The sequence below is a fragment of the Sesamum indicum genome, linkage group LG3 (assembly GCF_026168435.1).
Source record: "Sesamum indicum cultivar Baizhima isolate 11 linkage group LG3, ASM2616843v1, whole genome shotgun sequence".
Taxonomy (NCBI): Eukaryota; Viridiplantae; Streptophyta; class Magnoliopsida; order Lamiales; family Pedaliaceae; genus Sesamum; species Sesamum indicum.
This window is the reverse complement of record NC_142659.1, coordinates 22,552,753-22,577,867: the sequence shown is the minus strand read 5'-3', so window position 1 is coordinate 22,577,867 and position 25,115 is coordinate 22,552,753. Positions and strand designations below refer to the sequence as shown.

At 33.9% G+C, this 25,115-nt stretch overlaps 1 protein-coding gene across 1 annotated transcript; it reads left to right on the top strand.

The window, feature by feature from the left end:
* Positions 1 to 1,667: 1,667 nt before the first annotated feature.
* Positions 1,668 to 22,829, top strand: LOC105158534 (ubiquitin C-terminal hydrolase 13-like). Its single transcript, XM_088878142.1, has 32 exons — positions 1,668 to 1,870; positions 2,040 to 2,103; positions 2,833 to 2,977; positions 3,091 to 3,248; positions 3,414 to 3,679; positions 3,782 to 4,000; positions 4,091 to 4,199; positions 4,276 to 4,391; positions 5,051 to 5,149; positions 5,812 to 5,921; positions 6,487 to 6,561; positions 7,398 to 7,476; positions 7,555 to 7,698; positions 8,696 to 8,776; positions 8,879 to 8,998; positions 10,094 to 10,216; positions 12,040 to 12,117; positions 12,213 to 12,301; positions 12,440 to 12,548; positions 12,914 to 12,982; positions 13,063 to 13,173; positions 18,132 to 18,187; positions 18,297 to 18,474; positions 18,552 to 18,653; positions 18,774 to 18,845; positions 18,959 to 19,024; positions 19,567 to 19,632; positions 19,884 to 19,970; positions 20,118 to 20,234; positions 20,355 to 20,429; positions 20,518 to 20,604; positions 22,650 to 22,829. The coding sequence occupies exons 1-32, from the start codon at positions 1,835 to 1,837 to the stop codon at positions 22,827 to 22,829; spliced, it is 3,486 nt and encodes a 1,161-aa protein (XP_088734268.1). The 5' UTR covers positions 1,668 to 1,834.
* Positions 22,830 to 25,115: the final 2,286 nt, after the last annotated feature.

The following is a 25,115-nucleotide window of genomic DNA, read 5'->3' as shown; positions in this document are numbered from 1 at the left end:
ATCTTGTTCACAATACTACTTTTATTACAAGATTGTATTAATTTTATTTTATAATTAGTGGCAATTTATTTCTTTTCCTTTCTTGGGGAAAGAGTAATTAAAGTAGGAGGTGAGTAATTACAGTGTGGCATCTTATTCAAAAAACTATTTATGTTTGTGAACAAGGTAGTATTGTCTTAATTTTATTTTATAGTCATGACAACCTTCTTCACTTTCTTGTGGGACGGGGGATAAATTTTAGAAAATGAAGACGGAGAACAAATGGACGATACATTATTGCCCTAAAATGTTTGTACAGATGCATGCCTACCAAGAAAATAGAAAAATGGAAATAACCATTAACTAGAATGTGAACAATGATTAATGTAGCTAGCATCTTCTTTAAAAAATCTTTACATTTATTACTAGGGATATACTGTAATTTCATTATCTGGTGGATGTTAATTTGTTTCTTTTTTTCTTCTTCCCCGTTGGTTTGTAGGTTTCGTGTTGAATTTGTTGTTTCCAATGAAAAAGGGTGGGATGGGTTCAAAGATTCATTTCATTACGTGTTGCTCGGTGTATGAGAACTTTTTCATTGTTCTTATCCAATGTGCTTACTAGAATTCGATGACAATGATTAAAAAGATTGGCCAAGAATACAAATGTATTAAGTATTTGCATTTCTTGCATTGCCAATATAAATTCATAATAAGATTGCGTTTGATAATTCTAATTAATGAATTTTCATTTCTAATTTTGTATGCAAATATAGAAATGGGAAATTGAAAGAAGAATGGCAATAAGAAATTAAATTAAATATATTTATTTTGAATTGACTAAGTTACTGACTATAGTTTTTTCTTCTTTTAGATTATTAGAACACACAATTTTGTTCTATCCACAAAAAGAAAAAAATCATCTTGAATTACCTATAATCGGTTGTAATAATTATTCAGATCTATCTCCTCGAGAGTGATAAGATTTTTACTTGAAATGGTCTAGTTTACTTTTATTATTTTTGTGAATCATATTCATAAATAAAAAGAAACATTCATCATTCGTAACTAAGACCGCACACAATATTAAGAGAGTTGGGTTGATGCAACAGTAAAGTTGGAGAATATATTGCCTCAGATATGTCCTTCTCCACCTACTTTTTTATGCATCTTTTTATCGCTACAGTTAGGACTTTATGAGGTTTGCTGGCATTGACGAATTCTGCCAAAGTCGAGACTGTGGCATTCTCACAATCTCAAAAATATAAAATTATAATTATATTTAGAAAGAAGTATTTAATAAAATAGTTAATTTTATTAAAAAACAAGTATTTCATGAAATCATTTTGCCGCTTGAGAAAAAGAGCCTTTGTAATTGATATAAACAAATAAAAATAAAATCACTATATCTATAAAATAATTATCAATTATTCAACGCACCTCAATTAAACATACAAAAGATTTTTTCACTCATCAAAATTCAAGAATTTTCTTTTTCTCATTTTAAAAATAAAATGACTAATTTTATAAACAATACAAAACCTTGGGGAGGCAATAATAATTTGGGTAAAATGATGGGGTGCTATGTGAAAGTTTGATGAATTTGTACAAGATTTTTATTGTAATAAATTCCTCCTAATCCGAGTCAAGATTTTGTCTTTTCATGCCTCATTTCCGTTTCACATGAAATTTTCAAAAAATCTTGAAAATCTAAGTTGGCCAAACTCCCCAGCATACACACCATCGTTCTCCACCCAAATCCTCTCTCTATTTTTCCTACGCACAGGCAACGAGCTCCATCAAATTCACTTCATTTTAGTTAAATTCAATACAGAACTATACCTACATTCTTCTCAATGCCTCCTATGCCTTCTTCACAGAGCCACAACGAGGTGCGTATAGCTTACCACGCGTGTTGCTAATCAAGAGTTGTGGAATCTTGTTTTTGTTGTCTACCACGCGTGTTTTTTTTTTCCATTTTTATTTTTTAGTTCCGTGAGGTGTTTAATTAGTTTCATGTGAGAAGGTTTTGATTTGTGATTTTTTTTTGTTTAATTGCAGCACGAGCACATGAATATTTTTGTTCCGGAAGTGATGGAAATGGAAGTGCCTATATCCATGGAAGGTAAATTAATAAAGAGTAGTTTATATGTTTTGTGAATGCTTGTGCATATTTTTCTGCACTCGCCTATAAGATTTTGTTTTGTTTCCTAATTTTTGTATTTTATTTTGTTGTTTATTTCTTGATTTGGCTATTTTTCTTCAATGAGCATAAGAAACTTCAATAACATATATAGGTTTTGTCTTGGTGCATGATTTTTTTGTGTAAATTTATAGACCAAAATATTTCTTATTGATTTTTAATTGGGAAACGTCTTTTTTAAAATTCATGAGTTCATCCAATTTTAAGGAATAAGAATTTTCCAGTAGTCACTCTGTTGGCCTACATGATCAGCTACATTGTTAATTATTCGGTGCCATGTATATTTCATCTCTGCAAAATGTTCCAAAAAGAAAAAAAGAATGAATGTTAATAAATCTTATATCATAGATGTTCTTGACGAGTTGGACTGCAGCTGATGATATTGTTCTGAATATCTTCGTTATATGTTCTTTTGCAGTATTTAATGAAACAATAAATAGGAACAAATGCTATTTTAATTTTAAAATCATGTAGTATTTAATGAAACAATAAGTGAAAAATGTTGCTTTAATGTTAAATTCTTACATGTAATTTTAATATTAAAACCTTACTTATTATGCAGTATTTAATGAAACAATCAATGTGAGCAAATTTTGTTTTAATGTTAAAACCTTACTTATAATTTAGTATTTAATGAAACTTTTTTTGTAGTACATGAAGGAACAAGTAATTCCATGAAAAATCAACCAGTGGAGGATGCTCAATCGGTTAAGATTACTTGGAGGATTAAAGACTTTTCAAGATTGAGTATGACGAAACTCTATTCCAGTACATATGAACTTGGTGATGTTACATGGTAATTTTCTATCTGATATATGAATTGAGACGTTAATATATAATTGATGGTTTGTACAACTTTCGACACTTGTAGTAGTATTAGAAATTAATATTTTGCTATATACATGTCAGGAGGCTGCTCATTTTTCCGAAGGGGAACAATGTTGATTTTCTATCCATGTATATGGGATTTATTGACACAGCTAATTTACCATATGGTTGGAGCAGATATGCACACTTCAGTTTGACTATTGTTAATCAATTTCATAGCAGCAATTCAATTAGAAAAGGTATTGAAGTACCCTTTATATATACTAAGATTTTATTTCATTTTTTGGATCTCATAGTATATGTATAATTCTCTAACACGCATTTGTTCTTCCATGTTTATGTTTTTCCTTTGAATGCTCATTTTATTTTATCTGCTCATCTGCACTTACATTTTGACCATGCAGAAGCAAAACACCAACTTAATGCTGGGGAAAGTGATTGGGGTTTCACATCCTTCATGCCACTTAATGACCTTTATGATACAAGCCGAGGTTTTATAGTCAATGACATTTGTGTGATCGAAGCTGAGATTACTGTCTACAGAGCTACAGACCAATATTTATATAATTCAAAAAGGGAAACTAGTTATGTTGGACTTAAGAACCAAGGAGCCACCTGTTATATGAACTCTCTTCTCCAGATGTTGTTCCATATTTCCTATTTCAGAAAGGTTAAGGATCTCATTTCAGGGACTATCTAGTTGTGTATCATGATTTATTTTCATGTATGGAAGTTTCTTAGGGAAGTGATGATATATTTGATTCTTATTCAGGTTGTATACCACATGACAACTAGTGTTAATGATGAGCCATCGACAAGTATACCTATGGCCCTACAGAGCTTATTTTACAAGCTTCAACACAGTGAAAGCAGTGTTGGAACAAAAGATTTGACAAGATCCTTTGGGTGGGATACACATCATGCTTTCCTGCAACATGATGTACACGAACTCAACAGAGTCCTGTGTGAGAAGCTTGAAGAAAAAATGAAGGTCCACTAGAAATAGAATACTACTACTGTCAATTTGATTACAAACTTTTGAATTCTTCTTAACTAATTGTTATCCTCTTACCATTATTAGAGAACTGCTGTGGAAGGTGCTATACAACACTTATTTGAAGGGCACCACAAGAACTACCTTGAATGCATCAATGTTGATTACAAGTCTAGTAGACAGGAGTCATTCTATGGTACTTGTAGTTGATCTATTTAGCCTTTAGACTCTTTAGTTTCATTTTATAAATTTTTGTGTCCTCTATGCGGTAGATCTTCAGCTTGATGTCAAGGGATGTCATGATGTCTATGCTTCGTTTGATAAGTATGTTGCAGTTGAACATTTAGATGGTGATAACAAATATCATGCGGGGCAATATGGTTTGCAGGTGAGTAGGCTAAGTTAATTTACTTGCTGGTTTAGTTAAATATATAAAAGTAAATAATTATAAAGAGCTCTCCTCAAGTTTGACAAAATTAAAACTACCTCTTTGTTATTTGAAAATTTATGAATACCACCTGATTTTAATGTCCACCAAATAATTAACCTATTTCGTAAGACCTCATTAGATTTCCATCAGTTTTCTTATGGTGCTTAGATCCAAATACTCTTATGGTCTATGAAATTTTTTAAGTTATTTTTTAAAATATTGAAAAAAATTTTATAATCTTGAAGGGCAAGAAGAACATTTAACCATGTCAACTTATTTTATTATTTGTTAAAAAGAAAAAAAGCAAGGAAAAAGTAGATTTTTTTCAGGCCTTCATCCAAATATTACATAAATTCATCAAACATCATGGATACTAGTAATTTTTCAAACAACAATGGTATTTAGGATTATGATAATCCTTAAGAGGTCATTGTAATTTATCCTAAATATAATGATCATTTTAACCTTATCTCTCACTAGTGTATTTATGTTTGAGAGTTAGTTAGATGACTCTTTTGTCAGGAGGACATGCTTGTTTTCTTTAGACTTATATTCCTTAGCATATTATTAGAGTCTTGTCAAAGGACCACCTTAAGATTGATGATTTCGTGTTTCAGGATGCTAAGAAAGGGGTCTTGTTTACTAACTTCCCACCAGTGCTCCAGCTTCACTTAAAACGGTTTGAATATCAGTTTGTTCGGGATGGCATGGTAAAGGTTAGTAGTTAAACTTCTCTTCTAACTTATGAGATGCATGATTTGCAAATTTTTGTTATCAAACTGTACGGTTGAATACAATGTAAAGACTAGAGCAAAAAGTGTACAAATTGGCTAAGTCTTACCTCTTTCTGTGTGCAGCTTAAGAAGACTGGTTAGTAATAGCTTTGATCTTGTTCTATAACAAATATTACAATCAAGATTGCAAGTTAGACAAATTTTGTCTTACTAGAAGCAAATACAATAAAAAATAGTCTTCTTATAATAGTTAAATTTATTGCTTGAGTATGTCCTACCAAGACTAATGATTAACATCCCATAGGCTAAATTGAAATTTTTTGTCCAACATGTTAGAGGATGGCACTTTTAGGACACCCAAATATGGAGATTTTAATTTAGTGACATTAAATTATTATTATTTATGCAATTCAGGACTCTAGCAATCAGAGTCTCCAAATTTGGTCGGAATATGCTAAGCGGATGTCTTTTCGGGTTTTCGAAAAGGGAATTTGTCTAACTAAATAAAATAAAATAAATTATGTGCCACAAAGGAAATTCTGGCTACCTATTTAAGCTTTGACTAATTGGTGCATTAATAGTCATGTCCAAGTTGTGTTTCTTGTAATATGAATGATTTTTTATTTGATGTTGATGGCATGTAGATAAATGACCGCTATGAGTTTCCTCTTGAACTTGATCTGGATAGAGATAATGGAAGATACTTGTCACCTGAGGCTAATAGAAGAGTACGCAACCTCTATACACTTCACAGGTTAGTAAATAGATGTTTCCACCACCCCATTTTGATTTGTTCAGCAAGTAGAAGTTTTTCTTTTTGGTTTTGGCTTTAACACCTGCAATTTTTGTAATGGCAAATCCTTTCTGTATACTTTATTTCGCTTAAATGCAATTTTCATCCTGTATCTTTTGCATTTTAACGGTTTAGCCATTTATTTTTCCAGTGTAGCAAATATGTCATGTAAACTTGTAAATTTTGCAATTCTGGTCCTTCAATCATTGGAGTTTGTAAATATTTCCCGAGTAAAACATATTCCTCACACATGCTTCTTCTTTAATTCGGACTTTGGCTCCCATTGGTATGGACCAAAATTGTAAAAAAATTAAAAGCTATAGGACCTATTTTGGCAAGCCTAGAAAGATAAAGCACTAAAATGCCAAAATTCAAAAAATATAGGATAGAAATTTTGTTCCAGAGAAAATTGATCATTGGGATTATTTTCTTATTCAAATTGCAACATTTGTAAATTTTCTTATTCTTCACACTTGCGTAACTTTAGGTTACATTTTCATTCCGACAATTTTTTCATTCTTTGCAGTGTTTTGGTCCATAGCGGTGGTGTGCAAGGCGGACACTATTATGCTTTCATAAGGCCAACTCTATCCAACCAATGGTATTGAGTTAGTTATTGAATTTAGTCCATAAAAAATTGCATATCTATATTTGTAAATGTTCCTTAGCTTGTATTGTCTGAGAAGCGTAAACTTAACAAGCTTCATTTGACACACTATTTTATTATTAGGCCATTAACTAATGCTTTTTAGGAAAAAATTGATTTTACGTCCTGCAAGTTAGCCTCTTTGCGATTTTCGTGTTATTGTATTTTAATTCACCATATTGTCCTACGACTCTAAAAAAATTACAATTAGTTCCAAGCCCTAACACTAGTAATCTTTTTTGTGAAATAAATTTAATGGAATTAAGGCTCGGCATGCAAATTACAAATTTTTTGGAGTTATGGAATGCAATATGGTAAGTTCGAAAACAATGGGACCAAACATTGCCAAAGGCTAACTTGTGAGACGTAATGAAAAATTACATTTTTGGTCCCATATGTTAGGGCCTTTTTCACTTTAGTCCCATTTATTATGATTTTCTCACATTTTATCCCATAAGTTGAAAATTTTCTCAATTTTAGTCTTTAAGTACATGTTTCGTACAATAATAATGGAACCCTCACAATCCCCCCTTAAAAACCTTTTAACAACTCCATTAATTATTGGACGAAAAAGTGTGGTGAGGTCTCAAAATGAGAAAATTTTGAACTTATGGGATGCAATGTGAAAGAATCACAACAAATGCGGCAATTTGGAAAAGACCCAAACATATGCGACCAAAAACGTTATTTTCTCGTGACGTAAAAATGCAAGTTTTTTGCTTTTAGCAATACATTACATGTAGATCTCTCGTTGCAAACTACATAAAGAAAATCATTCTGAATGGTTTCAGGTATAAATTCGATGATGAACGAGTGACAAAAGAAGACATAATAAAGGCTTTAGACGAGCTTTATGGAGGTGAAGAAGAAGTAAGTTTTCCTTTCATTTTTTCTAGTTTTGTTAAAACTTGTTGATACTTTCTTACCTTTTCATTTATGTCTTGTCAGCATGTAATGACGACAAATCCAGATAATGCCCCCTTCAAGTTTACAAGGCAGTCAAATGCCTATATGCTAGTGTACATACGTGAAAGCGACAAGGGTAAAATACTGTGCGACATTCATGACAGAGATATCTCTCACCATCTTAAGGTTTGATAAAAAATCAGCTCAAGTCATTTTTGCTTTTACCAAAGAAATTTAGAGGTTATCTGGCTAAGTTTAATTGAAACATCGTATGCTTCTAAATCTTATAAGATATTATAGGATTTTAAAGATACTTATTCTTATTTCAAAATTAAGTTCTTAAATTGTTTGGATAAATATGATGCTTGAGCTTGTATGACATTAGAGTGTTAGACAAAATAAGCTTTTGGATTAATTACATTTTGTCATCCGCACTATGGCCGTTTTTACACATTGATATCTGAATTTTTTTGTGTCAACTTATCATCTCAACTTTACAAAATTTTACAGTTTGCCATTTATAACTATTTTTCAACTAAGTTTTTATTGAAAAAACATCACATGCAGTGCGCATGTGATGTTTAAGGGTTATGTGATGTGATATTTTTCACATATGCACAATATGCGATGTTCTTCCTGCAGAAAATCAATAAAAGGACGATCTTATATGGCAAAGTTGATATGGTAAGTTGACACAAAAAAAATTTCTATAGCGAAGGGTAAAAATGGGCGTAGTTCGGATAGGAAAATGTAATTTATCCTAAGCTTTTTATACTGTAATAATAACCAAAAAAAGTCATCAAACTCTTAGAATTAAAATTATACAAATAGATAATTTTGTTTTGAGGGGGTGTAAATTGTATGAAGGCTATATCTGAAACACTAACAAAATTATGTGTGTGTTTTTGTTTTTTGGACGTTAAGATTGAAGAACTTATAAGATTTTTTAAAGAAAAGAAAGGTTAAGTTAACCTTTTCTTAAAGAGCTTATAAGATCCAAAACATCTTACTTAGGATCTTATGAGCTCTTCAAAAAAAAAAAATATTGCTAAATGGTTCTCAAGAGCTTATAGGGTTCTAAACATCTTATAAAATGTTTCAATAACATGCTTATAAGCTTAGCCAAACACCCTGTTATTCTTTTTCATTATATTTGGCATTAATAAAGTTTTTGTTCGTGTAGGAGAGGTTGAAGAGGGAGCAAAAAGAGAAAGAACTAAAGAAGAAACAAAAAGCAGAAGCTGATAAGTACATGACTGTAAAGGTAAATCATATTGACAGTTCTTCTACATAGTAACAGTTTTCCTATTTCATTGTCTCCATTCTAAGCAGATTTTTAATTAGAGAAGTATGGTGATGTCTTTAGGTTGTGACTGATGAAGATTTTGCAAGGCAGATTGGAAAGGATATATGTTTTGATTTAGTGGATCATGCCAAAGTTAGAAGTTTTTATGTTCAGAAGCTTAAACCATTTCACACTTATAAGGTATACAAGTATTTGCAATTGATAGAAGTTAGGTTCTCATAATCTTAATAGTTGTTGTGTCCTTTTATGCAGATTGAATTTTTTATTACAATTCATGTTGTAGTTTTTATTCCATTACATACATACACACCTTAATATAAAGATTACGTGATTAATTTCATCTAAGGAAGGATTTTATACACATGTCGTGTATACTTCAATGTAATAGAATTTGTAACTAACAACTGCAATAGGAAATTTAATTTCCCTCTATGTCAGAGAAGAACCAATAACAAAACTCAACCTTATTAGTTCACTAAGCTATCAGTTGGAACTTTTTTTATTGTAAAATCTGCTTGTTTATGTATGTAATTGTATTTTTTTTCCCAACCGCACATGATTAGTCTTGTGTCCAATATCATTTACTCTTGTGGGAGTACACTTTTGTTCTTCTTGTGAAGCATGTTCTTTTTAGTAATTTTAACCATTTAACGTTTTAGTTGTTGTTGTTGTTATTCTTGTTGTTACTTGTACTGTGTCGGAAAAATAGCATGTCTCGTCAAGTAAGATAGTAATTTAACCATTTAACATTCTACTATTCCTTAAGTATCCATAATGTAATTAAAGTTGTAGTTCTTTTGACTCTTTTGTCACTTGTACTATGTTGAAAATAATATTTTTTGTATCTTAGTTTAGGGTCTTTCTGCCTTTTGTCCCATTGGTTATGTGATTCTCACTTTTGTCCCTGTAACTAAGGAAAAGTAACACTTTTGGTCTCATTACACCTTTCTGTTTGATATTTTAAGAAAACACGTGTCGTTGGGCCTTTACAAGTTTGGTCCCTTGGTTACATGACTCTCACTTTAGTTCGAACTTAGAAATACAACAGTTTTATTCCCATGCACTTAACTATTACGTATGTTTTTTTATATTAATTATCTAATAAAAGGTGTCATAAGACTAAAAGTGCTAACGTTTTGAAAGTTAGTGACCGAAAGTGATAGTCACATAACCAATGGGACCAAAAGCGGAAGGCTTTATTTTATGAGAAGAAAAATGTTATTTTTCCATACTTGTACTATGTTTGTATCAGCTGAAATTAAAGATGATTGACAGGAAGAGATTGCGAGAGAATTTCTTGCACCAGTGTACTTCCAACGTTTCTGGCTATGGGGAAAGCGTCAAAACAAAACTCATCGTCCTAATCGACCATTGACACTCCTAGAGGAGTCCTACACCGTAAACATCTTATGCTTCTTACTTACATTTTTGTATCACTTTTCCCACATTATTATGCGGTTTTTCCTGGTATTGTGTTCACATTGGATTTTCTACTCCTGTTGCATCTTGTATTTAGTTTCACATATACATATCACGTCTATAAAGATTATGTTATTAATTTTGACGTGTATAAAATATTTTTCTTAGATAAAATTAATGACATAATCTTTATACATGTGATATGTATATGTGAAACAAAATAGAAAATGCAACAAGAATTATGGTAGAAAATATAGTTTGAGTTGTGTTGGGTAATATATTGCATTCGCTTCTTATTTTCTATTTTCTTTTGGGTAACTGTAAGGGTATGAGTTCGACAAAATTTTAAAATTCGAGCTCAAGTGCAGCTCAACATAACTTGAAAAGGAAAAACTAAGTTCGAACTCAAGGTTATTTTAATAATTTAAAATTTTGATTCGGAAGATAACTTAAAAAAATTAATGTATTTATGAATATTTATTAAACATATTACACAAACAAAGGAAAGATTTACCTTATGTTTAATCAGAAAAATATGTTTATATATATATATTTTAATCCAAACTAATTAATAAATTATGAAAGTATAATGGCAATTAATATGAAATTGAATGTATAATAATAATTAAATATTCTTAATAGTCGATTATAACAAAATATAAAATTTTAGAAACTTCTTACTTATGCTAAATATACAAAATAGATTAGTTTAGTTAGCAAAGATGTGTAAAGATACAAATTAAATTATGTAAAATATTTATACATAACTTGCTAATTTATATATTTAATTAATAAAGTATAAAACATACAACAATATTCAGTATTTCTTGGAATTTTTTCATTACTATAAAGAAGATTATCTTAAAAATGTTTTTTTTGTTCTGAATTAATTATATAATGAAATTGTTTAATAATATATATATGTATATATGTAATTGAAAAGATAATTTTCTAAAAATAAAACCAAACTGATTATGAAATAATTAAGATACTGCTATAGCAATTTAAATGATTACTTTGTTAATTATGTAAAATAAAGTAGAAGAACAAGTAGTATTATATCTCAATGTATACAACAACATAAAAAATACTAAATCATTTATTAATCATAACTTTAGTAAATATATAAGTTAAATTATCAGATTATTATATAGAATTCAAAAAATGAGATATTCGTTGAACACAATTCTAATATATTTTACATTATAGTATTAAGTATGTATTTATGTAGGGATAATTAGACTGCTTTTCCTTTAAGTTTAGTATAATTATACATAGACCCTATGTCATTTGAAAAATTTCATCCAGTACTCCTGATTTTATATTTATCTAACAAATAGTTCACTTCAATTAGCAATAAGTAGTAAGTCAGTCGTGGATAAATATAGTTTTTCATTTCAATAATTTTTACTAAATATAAGCAAATTTTATGAATATTGACTAATAGAGGGATTAAATTATTGGACGAAAATAAATGATAGTGTTACTAAATGTAATTTTTCCAACTACATAAAATTTATGTGTAATTACATTAAATTACAATGAAGGATTATATAATCATCCCATTTATATAAAATGTCTATAAAACTAAAAATATATAAGTATTAAAAAAAAAAGAGAAAACTTGCAGAGAGAAACATTTGTGGAAGGCGTGATTAGGGTTTGTTGATTGGCTCTGCTTTTGATCTTGATCGAGACCATTTCCACTTCGGAGTTCCTTACTTGGGTACCAAATTGAAGACACTTAACATTTTGAATGTCAGCCATGGTCGCCCTCATTTCAGATTGTTATATGATTGCAGGTGAGCCATTTAAAGAGATTATCAAGTAAGGATCCCAATGACGACCTGCAGTTGTTTTTAGAAGTAGAGCGTGCACAGGTAATTCATGATAAATCCAAATGTATGTAGTAAATGAGCTTCGAAGGCCTTTCTTTACAACAGTGGTCTTATTAAATTTTTATACTATGATTAAGAATTTGCGCGCCGGCCCTCTCCCTGATAAAGAAAGTGATGACATTTTACTGTTCTTTAAGCTTTATGAGCCTGAGAAAGGGGAGTCAAGGTATTTTTCTTATTCCCTTGTTTCCCATGAGGTCTATGTGGAGTAAATATCTATAGAAAGGATAGGCACAAGTAATTCCTTGAAAAGTAAAGATAAAAGAATGGTATTGGCCTTTAATCTATTCTCATTTCATAACAGATATGCTGGAAGACTTTTTGTCAAGAGTTATTACAAGCCATCAGATATTCTAGAGAAGTTAAATCAACTTGCAGGCTATGCTCCAGATGAAAAGATAGAACTCTTTGAGGTTTGTTTCAATATATGAATGGAAGAGACAGTATTTGCTTATTTCTACATCCTGGTAAGAATCTTAATAGATTATTGTTAGCTGCAACTTAAAATGAAAGCCACATGCAACTGTTTTCATTAAATGGAGCTATTTTTGCATCTATCAAATGTCATGGAGATGAACATAACTCATGCTACATGCAATTTCTTTATAAGGACTTAAAAATTGCTATGCATATGGAATATAATGCACATATTCATTTTAAATGGTGAAGATATCTTTCACAAAATGCACATATACAGTTTAAATGTTGAAGATATCTTTCACAAAATGCCCAAATATATTTTAAATGGTGAAGATATCTTGTGATTTTTGCTTCTCAGGAGATAAGGTTTGACCCCACACTCATGTGTACATACATTGACACAAGACTTACATTTACTTCTAACCAGGTATATGAAAATCACGAGCACTAGTATCTTGTCTGGACAAAGATTGTATTTTGATAACTTTCCGCTTTCTTTTATTGCAGCTAGAGGATGGGGACATTGTCTGGTATCAAAAGCCACTGCCTGCTCAAACAAGGAGGCTATTTCATTGCCCGGATATTCCATCTTTCCTTGAATACCAGCATAGCCTTCAAGTACATTTTCATAATTATTGTGTTCATATTAATTAGTAATATTTATCTGTATGCATCTGCATCTTAGGTAGAATCACTATATTGTAGTTACAAGATATAAGTTTCGCTAGTTCACGTGTCATATTTCATTCTTATGTTCAGTGTTGCTGGATTGTGTGAATATCTTTTCCTAAAGTATCAAACATAATCCATATTAGTCTAACTTGGACCTTTTAGGCATATAGTTCACTTCGGTTGCTCATTAATATTTTTTGAAATTGCCTCTTTCACAACTTGCTGTTCTTCATTTATGAGCTTTTCTTTAATGTAAACACATCACTCTGAAGAAGTCCAATCCTCTTCTTCTGTTCCCCCTGGTTGCTTGTTTTGTAGGAATATTTTTTCTATATTAGGTGTTTCCTAGTTATTCTCTGACCTTGAACCCAAAAATCTTTGGGAGGAGGTTTCATTTGATGAGACTGAAAATCATGTACAAAATTCAACTTTCTTGCAATTTTTTGGTTGTTCAAATTTAGAAAAATATGAAACCTCTCGTGCCTTCCTCCCTCCGTGCCTAGACATGGATGAGCATGCAAGTCAACCTGACTTCTTTCTCAACCTTCCTCCCTCCAGACCTAAACATGGAAGAGCATGCACATCATGCTCACTACTTTTTCAGTTTCCTCCCTCCGGAGTTAGACGCGAATGAACATGTATGTCACACATATGTGTTTTTTAATTTCCACCATTTTGACCTAGATGCGGATTACCGTGCAAGACAAGCTCACTTCGTTCTCACCTTCCTCCCCTTGAACTTAGATGAGGATGAGCATGCACGTCACACTCCTTCCATGCCTTCCTCCCTCCAAAACTAGATACGGATAGCATTTACGTCAAGCTCAGGTTCCTCCCTCCAGACCTAGACGTGGATAAGCATCTACATCAAGCTCACTTCAGTCTTCCTCTCTCCGGCCGTAGATGGGGATGTGCATTTATGTCAAACTCACTTTACACGTTCCTCCCTCCGGACCTAGGTGAAGATGAGCATGCATGTGCTCACTCCTTTCTAACTTTCAACTTTTAGTTATTTTAATGAGAGTGTATCTCTACTAGATGTTTTCCGTGTTATTCTTCAAATAGTTCCTTCTCACTCAAATTCTGTTGTATAGGTTCCTTTCATAGTGTAATAACAATATTTATTTATAATTTTAGACTACATATAGTAGCTCTGGATTTGACTGAAAACCATATCTCTAGCTGTCTCGAGTTTAGGGCTTATCCAATATCTCGCGCCTAGAAAATGAATCGTTATGTTTTTAATTAAATTTTTTACTTAAAATAGCAATAAGAGGGCTAACATAGATGAGACTCATATTTGCCATATTGGAGCTTGCTATTGCAAGCACCCTATGTTGCAAATCTCTTAAGATGAAAAACCTATTTAATGTGCATCGATGCACCACTGCCTATCGTCGCCATATTCGATTAATTGCACAAGTTCTATCTGAGATGATTGATGTCCATAGTCCTTCGTTATGAAGGCTCTCATACCATGTTCAGACGGAGAAAAATAGCGCAGTGATTTACGGAAGCCATGGAAGAATGTATATTCATTTCTATAACAAAAAATTAAAGGAAGTATAGTGCTCTATTATTAAATACAGAGAGACGGGGAAAATGACGAACAAAAGGAAAAATCTTTCACTAATTAACTGCCTAGATACACATCAGCAACACGTGGCAAACACCTCATGCCTCATCACTCAACTTATACAAATCGCATTTTTATAAACTAAAACAAAAGAAAACGTATGCGGTCAAATGCGCGTCTTCCGCGTGTTGCTTCCTCTGTATCAACATCAACCACTGGGTAATAGCCTGGATCCTAGTTAGCATTCGCAACAAACCCCCACAAGTTGGACTTGGGGAGCCAAGAAACAAGCCCAACTTGTACACTAGGTCAGAAAAGAGAGCAATAGAGAGTGACTTCGTGAAAAGATCAGCAAGCTGATCTTTGCTCCGAATGAAAATAGGAGCAAGGAACCCACCCTTGTAAGCATCCCGGACGACATGACAATCCGTATCCAAATGTTTAATGCGCTCATTAAACACAGGATTCGCCATGATATGCAGAGCTGCCTGGCTATCACAGCGGAAAAGGATAGGACCATTAATGGCAATGCCAAAATCGCGAAGAAGGAAGGAAATCCACTTGAGTTCGCAATTGGTGGCAGCCATGCTGCGACATGCTGCGATACTGAGCCTCGACAGAGGAATGAGAGATAGTGCATTGCTTCTTGGTTTTCCAAGAGATAAGAGCAGGACCAAGGAAGACACAAAAGCCAGTGAGGGAATGTCTAGTGTCAGGGCAAGCAGCCCAATCAGCATCACAGAAAGCCCGAACATGGAGGGAATTAGAGGAGGATAGAAACAAACCTTCGCAGAAGTGCCCTTCCAAAACGGACAAATTGTAAAGCAGCTTGCCAGTGACAGGTGCTGGGGCACTGAAGGAATTGGCTAAGTTGTTGCACACCATGGGAGATATCAGGACGAGTGAAGGTAAGATACACCAAGTGACCCACTAGGCGATGATAAGGTTCAGGGAGCCAGGAGGTAGAGGAGTGGCTGCAGGTTTGGCATGGAGTAAGCCACAATCAGCAATGATGTCCAGAGTATACTTAGTTTGGGAAACAGAAGTCCCAGTATCTAATCGAGCAATTTGTAGTCCAAAGAAAAAAAATGAGCAGTACCCAGATCCTTGATGGTGAACAGAGCATGAAGATAGGATTTCACATGTGAGATTAAAGAGGCAGAAGGCGCCATGATGAGCACATCATCAACATAAACCAAAAGACCAATAAATCCAGAATCCAACCGTTTGAAGAATAATCAATGATCATGTGTAGATTGTTGGAAGCCATAAGCAGCCAGGCTACGAGTAAATTCTTTGTTCCACTGGCGAGAAGGAGAGAGAGAAGAAAACTGGGAAACAAGAGGAGGAGAAGGGGTAGAGGCAACAGATGAGGGAGCATCCTCATCAATGTAAGTAGTCAAGGGAATATGAGGAAGTGGAACTGAGGTGGCAGAGGGAGGAATTTGAGCAAAAGGAAAAATGTCCTCGTGAAATTGAACATTTCTGGAGATAAAGATGTTGTGGGAATGTAAGTCATATAATCTGTAAGCTATCTGCCGAGGTAGATAGCCCAGGAGAACACACTTGGATGCTCTATTGTCGAACTTAAACCTATGAGGTTTAGGTCTGATGGCGAAGCATAGGCAGCCAACGGTCCTAAGATGTGAATAGGTGTTGCAAATGCTAACTAGGATCCAGGATGATACACTGTGGTTGATGTTGATACAGAGGAAGCAGCAGGGGGAAGACGCGCATTTGACGACATACGTTTTCTTTTGTTTTAGTTAATAAAAATGCGATTTGTATAAGTTGAGTGACGAGGCATGAGGTGTATGCCACGTGTTGCTGATGTGTAGCTAGGCAGTTAATTAGTTAATGATTTTTTCTTTCTGTTCGTCATCCTCCGCATCTCTCAGTATTTAAGAACAAAGCACTGTACATTCTTTTGTTTTTTGTTACAGAAATGAATATACATTCTTACATGGATTCCATAAATCACTGCGCTATTTTTCTCCTTCTCAACATGGTATCAAAGCCTTCATAACGAAGGACTCTAAACATCAATCATCTCAGATAGAACTTGTACAATAAATCGAATATGGCGATGAGAGGCAGTGGTGCATCGATGCACATTACTCTAGAGTAGGAGCTGTTGCAGTTAGAATCATCTGATCACCTTGGTATGGTCATGGTTTCTGCGTTATTGACTCGAAATTAATTACTCCGCCTGGAGTAGAGCTCTCAAACGAGCTCTCACAGCAAAAATGAAACTGGACTTTATTGACGGCACTGCAATCAGGCCGCTTGGAAACACAGATGACTTTAAGAGATGGAATCGTATTGACTCCATGGTTACCACTTGGATATTTAATTGTATGTCAAGGAATTAGCTAGGTCCTTTATGTATGTTAGTTCTTCACGTGAACTTTGGTTGGAGTTGGAAGCTCGATTTGGCGAAAGCAACAGTCCTATGATGTACCAACTGCAGCGAGAAATTGGACAAGTTGTGCAAGGAAACATGTCCATCACATAATACTATACAAAACTAAAGCGTCTTTGGGATGAACTCTTGTGCCTAGCTCCCAGCCGAAGTGTATATGCATAGGCTGCACTTATAGAATCAACAAAGCCATGGCTGGGATGACAGCCTCAAACCAGTTGATTCAATTTCTTGTAGGATTAAACACAGTTTACGATTAGGCACGCAGTCAAATACTTCTATTGGAACCTTTACCTTCCATGACTAAAGCATATTCTATGCTTCTTAGAATGGAAAAACAGATGCAAATGAATTTGAGTGGTGTGGAAATGAATAGTGAGCAGCATTTCAAGGGGAAATGTAGAACTTCAAGAAGAAATTTCCAGCGGACAAAAGGCAGCAGTTTTGTGATCATTGCCAACGATCAGGGCATTCCACAGAGACTAGCTTCAAGCTTCATTGGGTGCCTAATTGGTACAAAGAGATGTCTGATCAGTTAAAGATTGCTGAGCTATTTCTCCAGAAAATGACTCTAGAAGCAAATGAACATGAAATTAAAAAGTAATGCGGTTCCTATGGTAGTTGATAGAGCCTAGGTTCCCAACATCTAATTTGTTGAACTATTAGTATAATAAGCAATCATACTCTTTGTTACTTTTGACTTGAGACAATTTTCTTGGCTTTTCATCGGCTACATGGTTTGACTTCACTATTAGTAGGTTTTTTGGTGATGTTTTTGGGAAACTTGTACAATCAAGGAAATTGGTTTAAAGTTTGTTCCTACAACATTTAACTATCCTCACCATGTTAAGGGTACTGCTTCTGTTCCTCAAATATATGCTGACTTTTTTGGTTTGTCGTTTGCAGGTTATCCACTTTCGCTCCTTGGAAAGGCCTGAAAAGGATGAGTTTTGTTTACAACTGTAAGTTCAATAGAAGACAGACTTTTAATTCTATAGTGTAATTTCATATGTTATGATTGGTAACATTGATCTACTTAACGCTGCTATTCAAATTTAACTAATTGTGAAGGTCAAAGTTTGATTCATATGATGAAGTTGTTAAGAGAGTAGCGAACCAACTCAGAGTCGATGATCCGTCCAAACTACGGCTTACATCACACAATATCTACTCTCAGCGACCAAAAGCTCATCCTATAAGATATCGAGGAGTAGAAAACTTGTTGGAGATCCTGTTGCATCACGATGAAGTATGCATTCATACAACTCTAGGTCGGGGTTCATTCGAGAGGGTGTGAAACTAACAAACCATTACTTTCTTGTTCAGCTTTCTGATATTCTGTACTTCGAAGTATTGGATATACCTTTGCCAGAATTGCAAGAGTTGAGAATCCTCAAACTAGCTTTCAGCTATGCGGCAAGATCTAAAGTGAGAATTCATTCATAATTGGACTTTATGCTCCTATACAAGTGCATACATATGCACAGACTTACAAATTTATTATATATTTAGCAAACACTAAATATCTTATTTGTTTTCCATATATAGCTGGAAACTCATAGTATCAGGCTGCCAAAAGAAAGCACTGTTGGTGATGTGCTTGAGCATCTCAAGGAGAAGGTAATATAGCTGACAAGTTATTATGGGGAGTGTGCTTGTGTGTGTTTCTAAAATTCTAAAATTTGTCGCATAACAATATGATTTTTAACTATTGCAATGTTTATGTTAAACAGGTGAAACTTTCTCATCCAAATGCAGAACTCAGGTTGCTGCAAGTATTCTCTCACAAGATCTATAAGGTCCTGAATTATTGATTCTTCTTTTTGGTTCATTCATTAGTTTTGTAACATTAATATCAAAATAATAGGTGAATATTCTTCTAAATTTTTACTAAATAATCCAACTTAAATAGTTAAACTCAATTTATTTTACGCTTACAAGTAGGCAAACCACCGGGGTTAAGACGAAACAGAGTATGATCAAACCAACTAACTAGATATGGTTGAACAATGAGGCATAATTCGAGGGGCATTTGAGATAATTAGTCATTTTTTCACTCTTAAAGTGGTTCTCCTGTTTGTACCTCCACTTAACCTAAGTGCTTCTCTGTTACTAATTTAGATACAGTGAGAGCTCATGCTGTGTGATCATAATATGTACGTAACTTAGAAAATAACACAATATGTTGTGATCGTCTCTCTGCATGCCTGCGTAATCGTCGGAGATATGCACTCTGACTTAGTAAATTGTATAATGTGTTTCCAAATGGATGTTAGAAATTCCTTATATCTAGCCTTATATGCTTATTTTTGTAAATTGCTGAAACTCGAAGTTCCTACAGATATATCCTAATAGTGAGAAGATCGCAGCAATAAATGACAACCGCTGGACGTTACGAGCAGAAGAGGTCTGTTTCTATCTCTATATATATGTGTGTCTATGTTTCTTTCCCTTCTAGGGGTGGGTGGGTGCACGCATGTATATAAATGCTTGCATTTTTTCAGGTGATACACATAACAAAAAATATCTTGCTAATTGCTTTCCATGTTAGTACTGTGCCTTTGATAGGCTACGACACTTTTTTCTTTAAAATTGGCTTCCACATATGTTCATCTTTAATATCAACAATTTCTCTATTTTTATAATTTCTCGTTGCAGATTCCAGAGGAAGAGAAATTTCTTAGCTCAAGTAAATGTTTGATTCATGTGTGTCACTTCATGCATGAGGACGCTCAAAACCAGACGGTAGTATTTTCAGTTCATCACTTCATAGTTTTTCTTAGATATTTGTACTCGTTCTACCTCTCTAATTCAATTGAGATAATAAGCATGCAAGTGCATCTCTTTCATTTTCTTACTTTTAATATTATATATTCATTTTGCTTCTGGCAGCGAATTAAAAACTTTGACGAGCCATTTTTATTGGTAATCAATGATGGTGAAACTTTGTCTCGTATCAAGGTCCGTGTGCAAAACAAGTTGCAAGTACAAGATGAGGAATTTTTGAAGGTATTACAGCCCAAGCCTAATTGTTACAATCACTTTAAATAAAAATGATGGTATGATGCTTATGTGGTTAGGCATGCTACAACTTCTACTTTCTGCTTAAATCTTCTCGATTTTATGCAGTGGAGATTGGCTTTTGTGTCACATAGTCAAGCAAAATACTTGGAGGATTCAGATATTTTGTTCGACCATTTCCAGGTCTCACTCACTCTATTCACACAGACACACTGTGAGAATATTTATATACAGATGCGCTTAAATTTCATAATATGTTTTGACTCTACAGGGAAGCGGTATTTGTGTTTCTTCGGAGCAATATCTTGGACTGGAACACAGTAACAATACCCCTAGAAGGCCTCCTGCAGCCAATCAGGTACTCTATACATTATTCTATTTTCATTTTGGTTTAATAAATTTGATTATGTTGCTCGATGTTGATAATCTTGCTGAAAGTTTTGCAGAAAGCCTAAAAATTTCATCTCATGCTACATGTCCTTTTAATTATCTACTGCGCAAATAAGTTGATTGCTATATTATGAGCCCTGACCTTTACGTGCAAAAAGAAAACTTAATATGGCATGCTGTAGAACACAAGACATACCTTAGTTGCTCCAAAAAAAAAAATAACGCATACAGCGTACTGAGTTTATGAATTCATGATATATATTTGTTTTATATCTGCAGTTGCAGCGATATGTTTGTGTTTTCTGTAAGAATAGTTCTAACTATGATCTGGAATAACCTCTTCTTTTCAGTATTGCACCTCACATAACAAGCCTTTGAGGATATACAATTAGGAGGGTGGCCGCCCAAGGGGTCCTCACATAGCCAGTTCTTGAAAAATCATAAGTATAATACTTCTCAAAGTTGACAGTGTAATATACATATTTGTACATATATTGAAGAGCTTCTCTTGTTGTAAGGTTTCATGTCGATTCACACGTAATCCAACAACTTATTATGGGTGTTCTAGATTTGTGCCCTGGATGACCAATCAACTGCTTTAGAATGGACTGTGAGGATCGTATTCTAGATTTTTTGTATAAAATGTATATATTACTTATGATAGTTAATTGAGAACTTGGCTTCATGTACATTACTGTTGGGAGATTGTCTAATCATGTAATTGTATATATAGAAATATACAGATAGATAGATAGATAAAGAGATAGATGGAAGAGTTATTGAAATTGTTTCTGCTATTCTACAGTAATTTTGTCGTTTAGCTTTCCAAATATTGTATTGATACACTTTTTGTTTATTATATTCAACCTGGGCTATTGTGTAGTTCTATCACTATGTTTTGATTCGATAATGTTAGAATATTGTGGTAGTTTAATCAATAAAGCATTACATGAAAATATTTTATGCTAGGCTATTAGGATATTGTGATATCTTGCATTCCTTAATTTAATCTTTAAATTGAGCTGCGGCCTAATACACTAATGATGGACCATAAACCTTGAGATTGCTAAGGACAACCAGAAGAGCAGTTGAAGGTGTTTGTGTTTTGGGATTATTCTTCTCCTTGTGCTCATTGTCACTGTTATCATCCCCATTGCCACCAGCTTTGGTAAATCAAAGTAACTTTTAAAAATTATTGTGCACCAGAATTGTCTTATTTCTTATTCACTCTCATCAGGTCATTGTATTTGTTGGTCTTTGGTTTTGTTCTTGGGACTGAGGAATTGGTCTTATTTCCAGGCTAATTTCCTCTTATGTATAAGAACATTTGAAAGAACAAAGGAATAAATGAAAGTGGATGATTACGTTATCCCTCCCTTGAGATTTTATCTAATCACAAGTGTAGTAGAATAGGTGATCAAAAAGTCAATTGGAATTGATCTTTTTTGTAATCTATTTTGATAATTTTGATGTAATTGTAATATTATTTATGAATAAAGTGAGTATTTATTATTTGGCAATTGTATTTATTGTGCTTACTAATTATATTTATATTCTTAATATCACAACAAAGCCCACAAACCAAATTTTACAACCTATGTAGTTGGGATACGCATTTGATGGCTATTATAAGACCAACTTTTAAGGGTTGGATTTGAAACATTCCAAGTCGACGACCTCGTGACTGGATATCAAGAGTCTTATTGAGACTTGTACTACATATTGCATTTATTGGATGAGTGTCGTGTTTCATCGGTAACAAACATTGGACGTCTATAAAATTTTAGTGGGTGGCTGGCAAGATTGTCAAGCCAACTAAACTGACTCGCGGAAAGTCGTTATATAGAAGCCTAGGAGGCTTGGACGGTATACTTGAACTTTTCGGCTCTTGTAGTATGGCATTAGTCCTCGCAATTGAGGAACAATGCAATCATATGCGTATCATGGCTATATCTTAGATTGGTGAAAGATGACCATATCTTGGAGTGGTCATTATAAATCTTGTCCGTGCAGTCAGAATATGTAATAAGGACGATGGATTCTAAAATAGAATCCATCACCTTTCAGTATATGACAGTCGAGTCTCCTATTCCCTTTGAAATGGTTCAAGCTCTTACAGTTTGTGGCCACCCTTCCGCTCCTTCTCAATACCCATCCAAAACAGAAGCATTTGCAGAACGATTGGTTGAGTAGGCAATAGTTTTCTCTGTCAACCAATAGAGTAAACACATCTTGAGTTATTAAGCATAATCTCTTGTCTAGGATGGAAACCGACCCCTAGACTTTGATCAGGAGACGGATGATGGAAGGACTATACCTATACAGTATTCATGATCCTAAATGCTCATGTCAATATTCACCAAGTCTGATATTGGATATCAATTGTTAAATACATAGATTATATTTATTTGCTTAGCATGTTTGCATTTGATATAAATGTGTTCATTGTTGTTTATTCAATAAACAATGGCGGTGATCACAAAACCCATTGACCGAATGTATAGTTTAGTTTTATGTTGAGTAAGGTCTGCATGCCTTTTTATTTTAATTCCTTCTTTCGTTCTTAGTTTTTAAATAATAAGGGTTGGTTTCTCCCTTTCTATATACTCCCCCCAACTTTTGATTGCGGATTCTAATTTTAATTGTAATGAGTGTAGTTAGAAAAGTGAGGTTTTATTTATTTTGAATTAATATAAGCTTTCAAGGAGATGAAGGCCCAAGCCCGTGAAGGGAGCGAGCGACTGGATCAGCCTGAGAATGCAGAATCGAAAATGATAATTAAAATTCATAAATTAAAAAAATCGAATTTAATAAGACATGATTTCAGGGGGTGTACCCTTGGAGTTCCCAGACATTCGATATATTCAATACGCTGCACCCTACACGCACACACACACACATACACACCCACACACCACACACACACACACGCACACAAAAAAACCTGCTCCTCCTCCTCTTCTCCTTCCTACTCTTCCTCTTTCTTCGCCTGCGCTTCAATTCCTGTAATTTATACCTGCAATTTATCTGATTCAGAAAAGTGCCTTCAATTGCTTTAAAAGAAAAACAAAAAAGAAATAGAAAAGTACCTTCAAGGTAATCCAACTACCCATACTGCTAAAAAGCAACATAAGAGCAGAAAGTAAACCAAAATCCAACATGTTATGAATAAATGGGATGATTAACAGAAAGCTATTAGCACTGGGTTAGCTTTGTATTTGCTAAGGCATTTCAGCAAAAGCCCAAGCGACAAGAAACATAAATCAAACAAGACGCCTCAACCTTTAACAAAGTTAGGATAAAAACTTGTATTGGATTTTGATTACTTCATTAAACTTACCTTTCTTCTAAAAAGTTAAAGACTTAGAAATTGAAGCACAACGGCAGATCTAACAAGACGCAGATGGCATTCATTGGCGCAGAAGATAAAAGCAACACCTCACTTCTTCTATGTTCAAAATTAATGTAAAACATGTTCTACACGACACACACACACACACACACCCCACACACAGTCTCACATACACACACACACACACACAACCCCACACACACACACAGCCTCGCCCCCCCCCCCCCACACACACTACACAAACACACACACACCCACAATCACACACACACACACGGACACCACACACACACACACACAAAAAAAAAAACTCACAGACAAAGAAATGGAAAAGCCAGAAAAAGGAAAGGGGATCAATCAACAAAACTTCTCAAGTTTGTGGTCGATAAAATTGAAAAAAAATACAGTGTTCTAATATAAAATATATTCATTTACATCATGATCTCAAGAGAAACCTGCTACACCAATTCATGATTTTCAGAGAGGTTGATCCACAAACTGGATAATATTAAACACAAAATCATTGCTCTAATACAACTACATCTATAAAATACACAGGGAAATGCTGCAACCTTCTTTGCTCCAATAATAGTATTGGGTTCAAAAGAGCATAAATAGTTCAGCTCTTTTTGATGCCCAAAAGCAGGTCTCCCCCAAAGCATCGAATAGCAAACAACAAGTAAAACAACTTTAAACTCAATAAAATTACAAAGCATTACGACAATATTTCAACTAACAGAACCGATCACATGTCAAAATCACACATAACATACTTAGTAAATATCATAGCAAAACAATTAAAATGATACATTACATAAAACTGAAAAACAACATATGCACTAAACCAATGCATTTCCACTAAGCAAAAGCAGTTTTCATCAAAAAGCTCATCAACCACCAGATTAAAGATTGAATAGGGCACACTTTGCAGCAGTTTAGATGAACCTTAAAAGCACAAGACATATCACCCACTGTAGAAGCAAGTCCTCTTCATGGCGATGCTTCCTACTCTTCTTCTTAGACCGGTTCTTGCCCCCACCCACTCGCGAATCATCTGAAACACTGACGTCGGAATCCGAGTCTTAATATGCCTTCCTGATCCTCCTTCTGTGCCGCAGATCACCAGA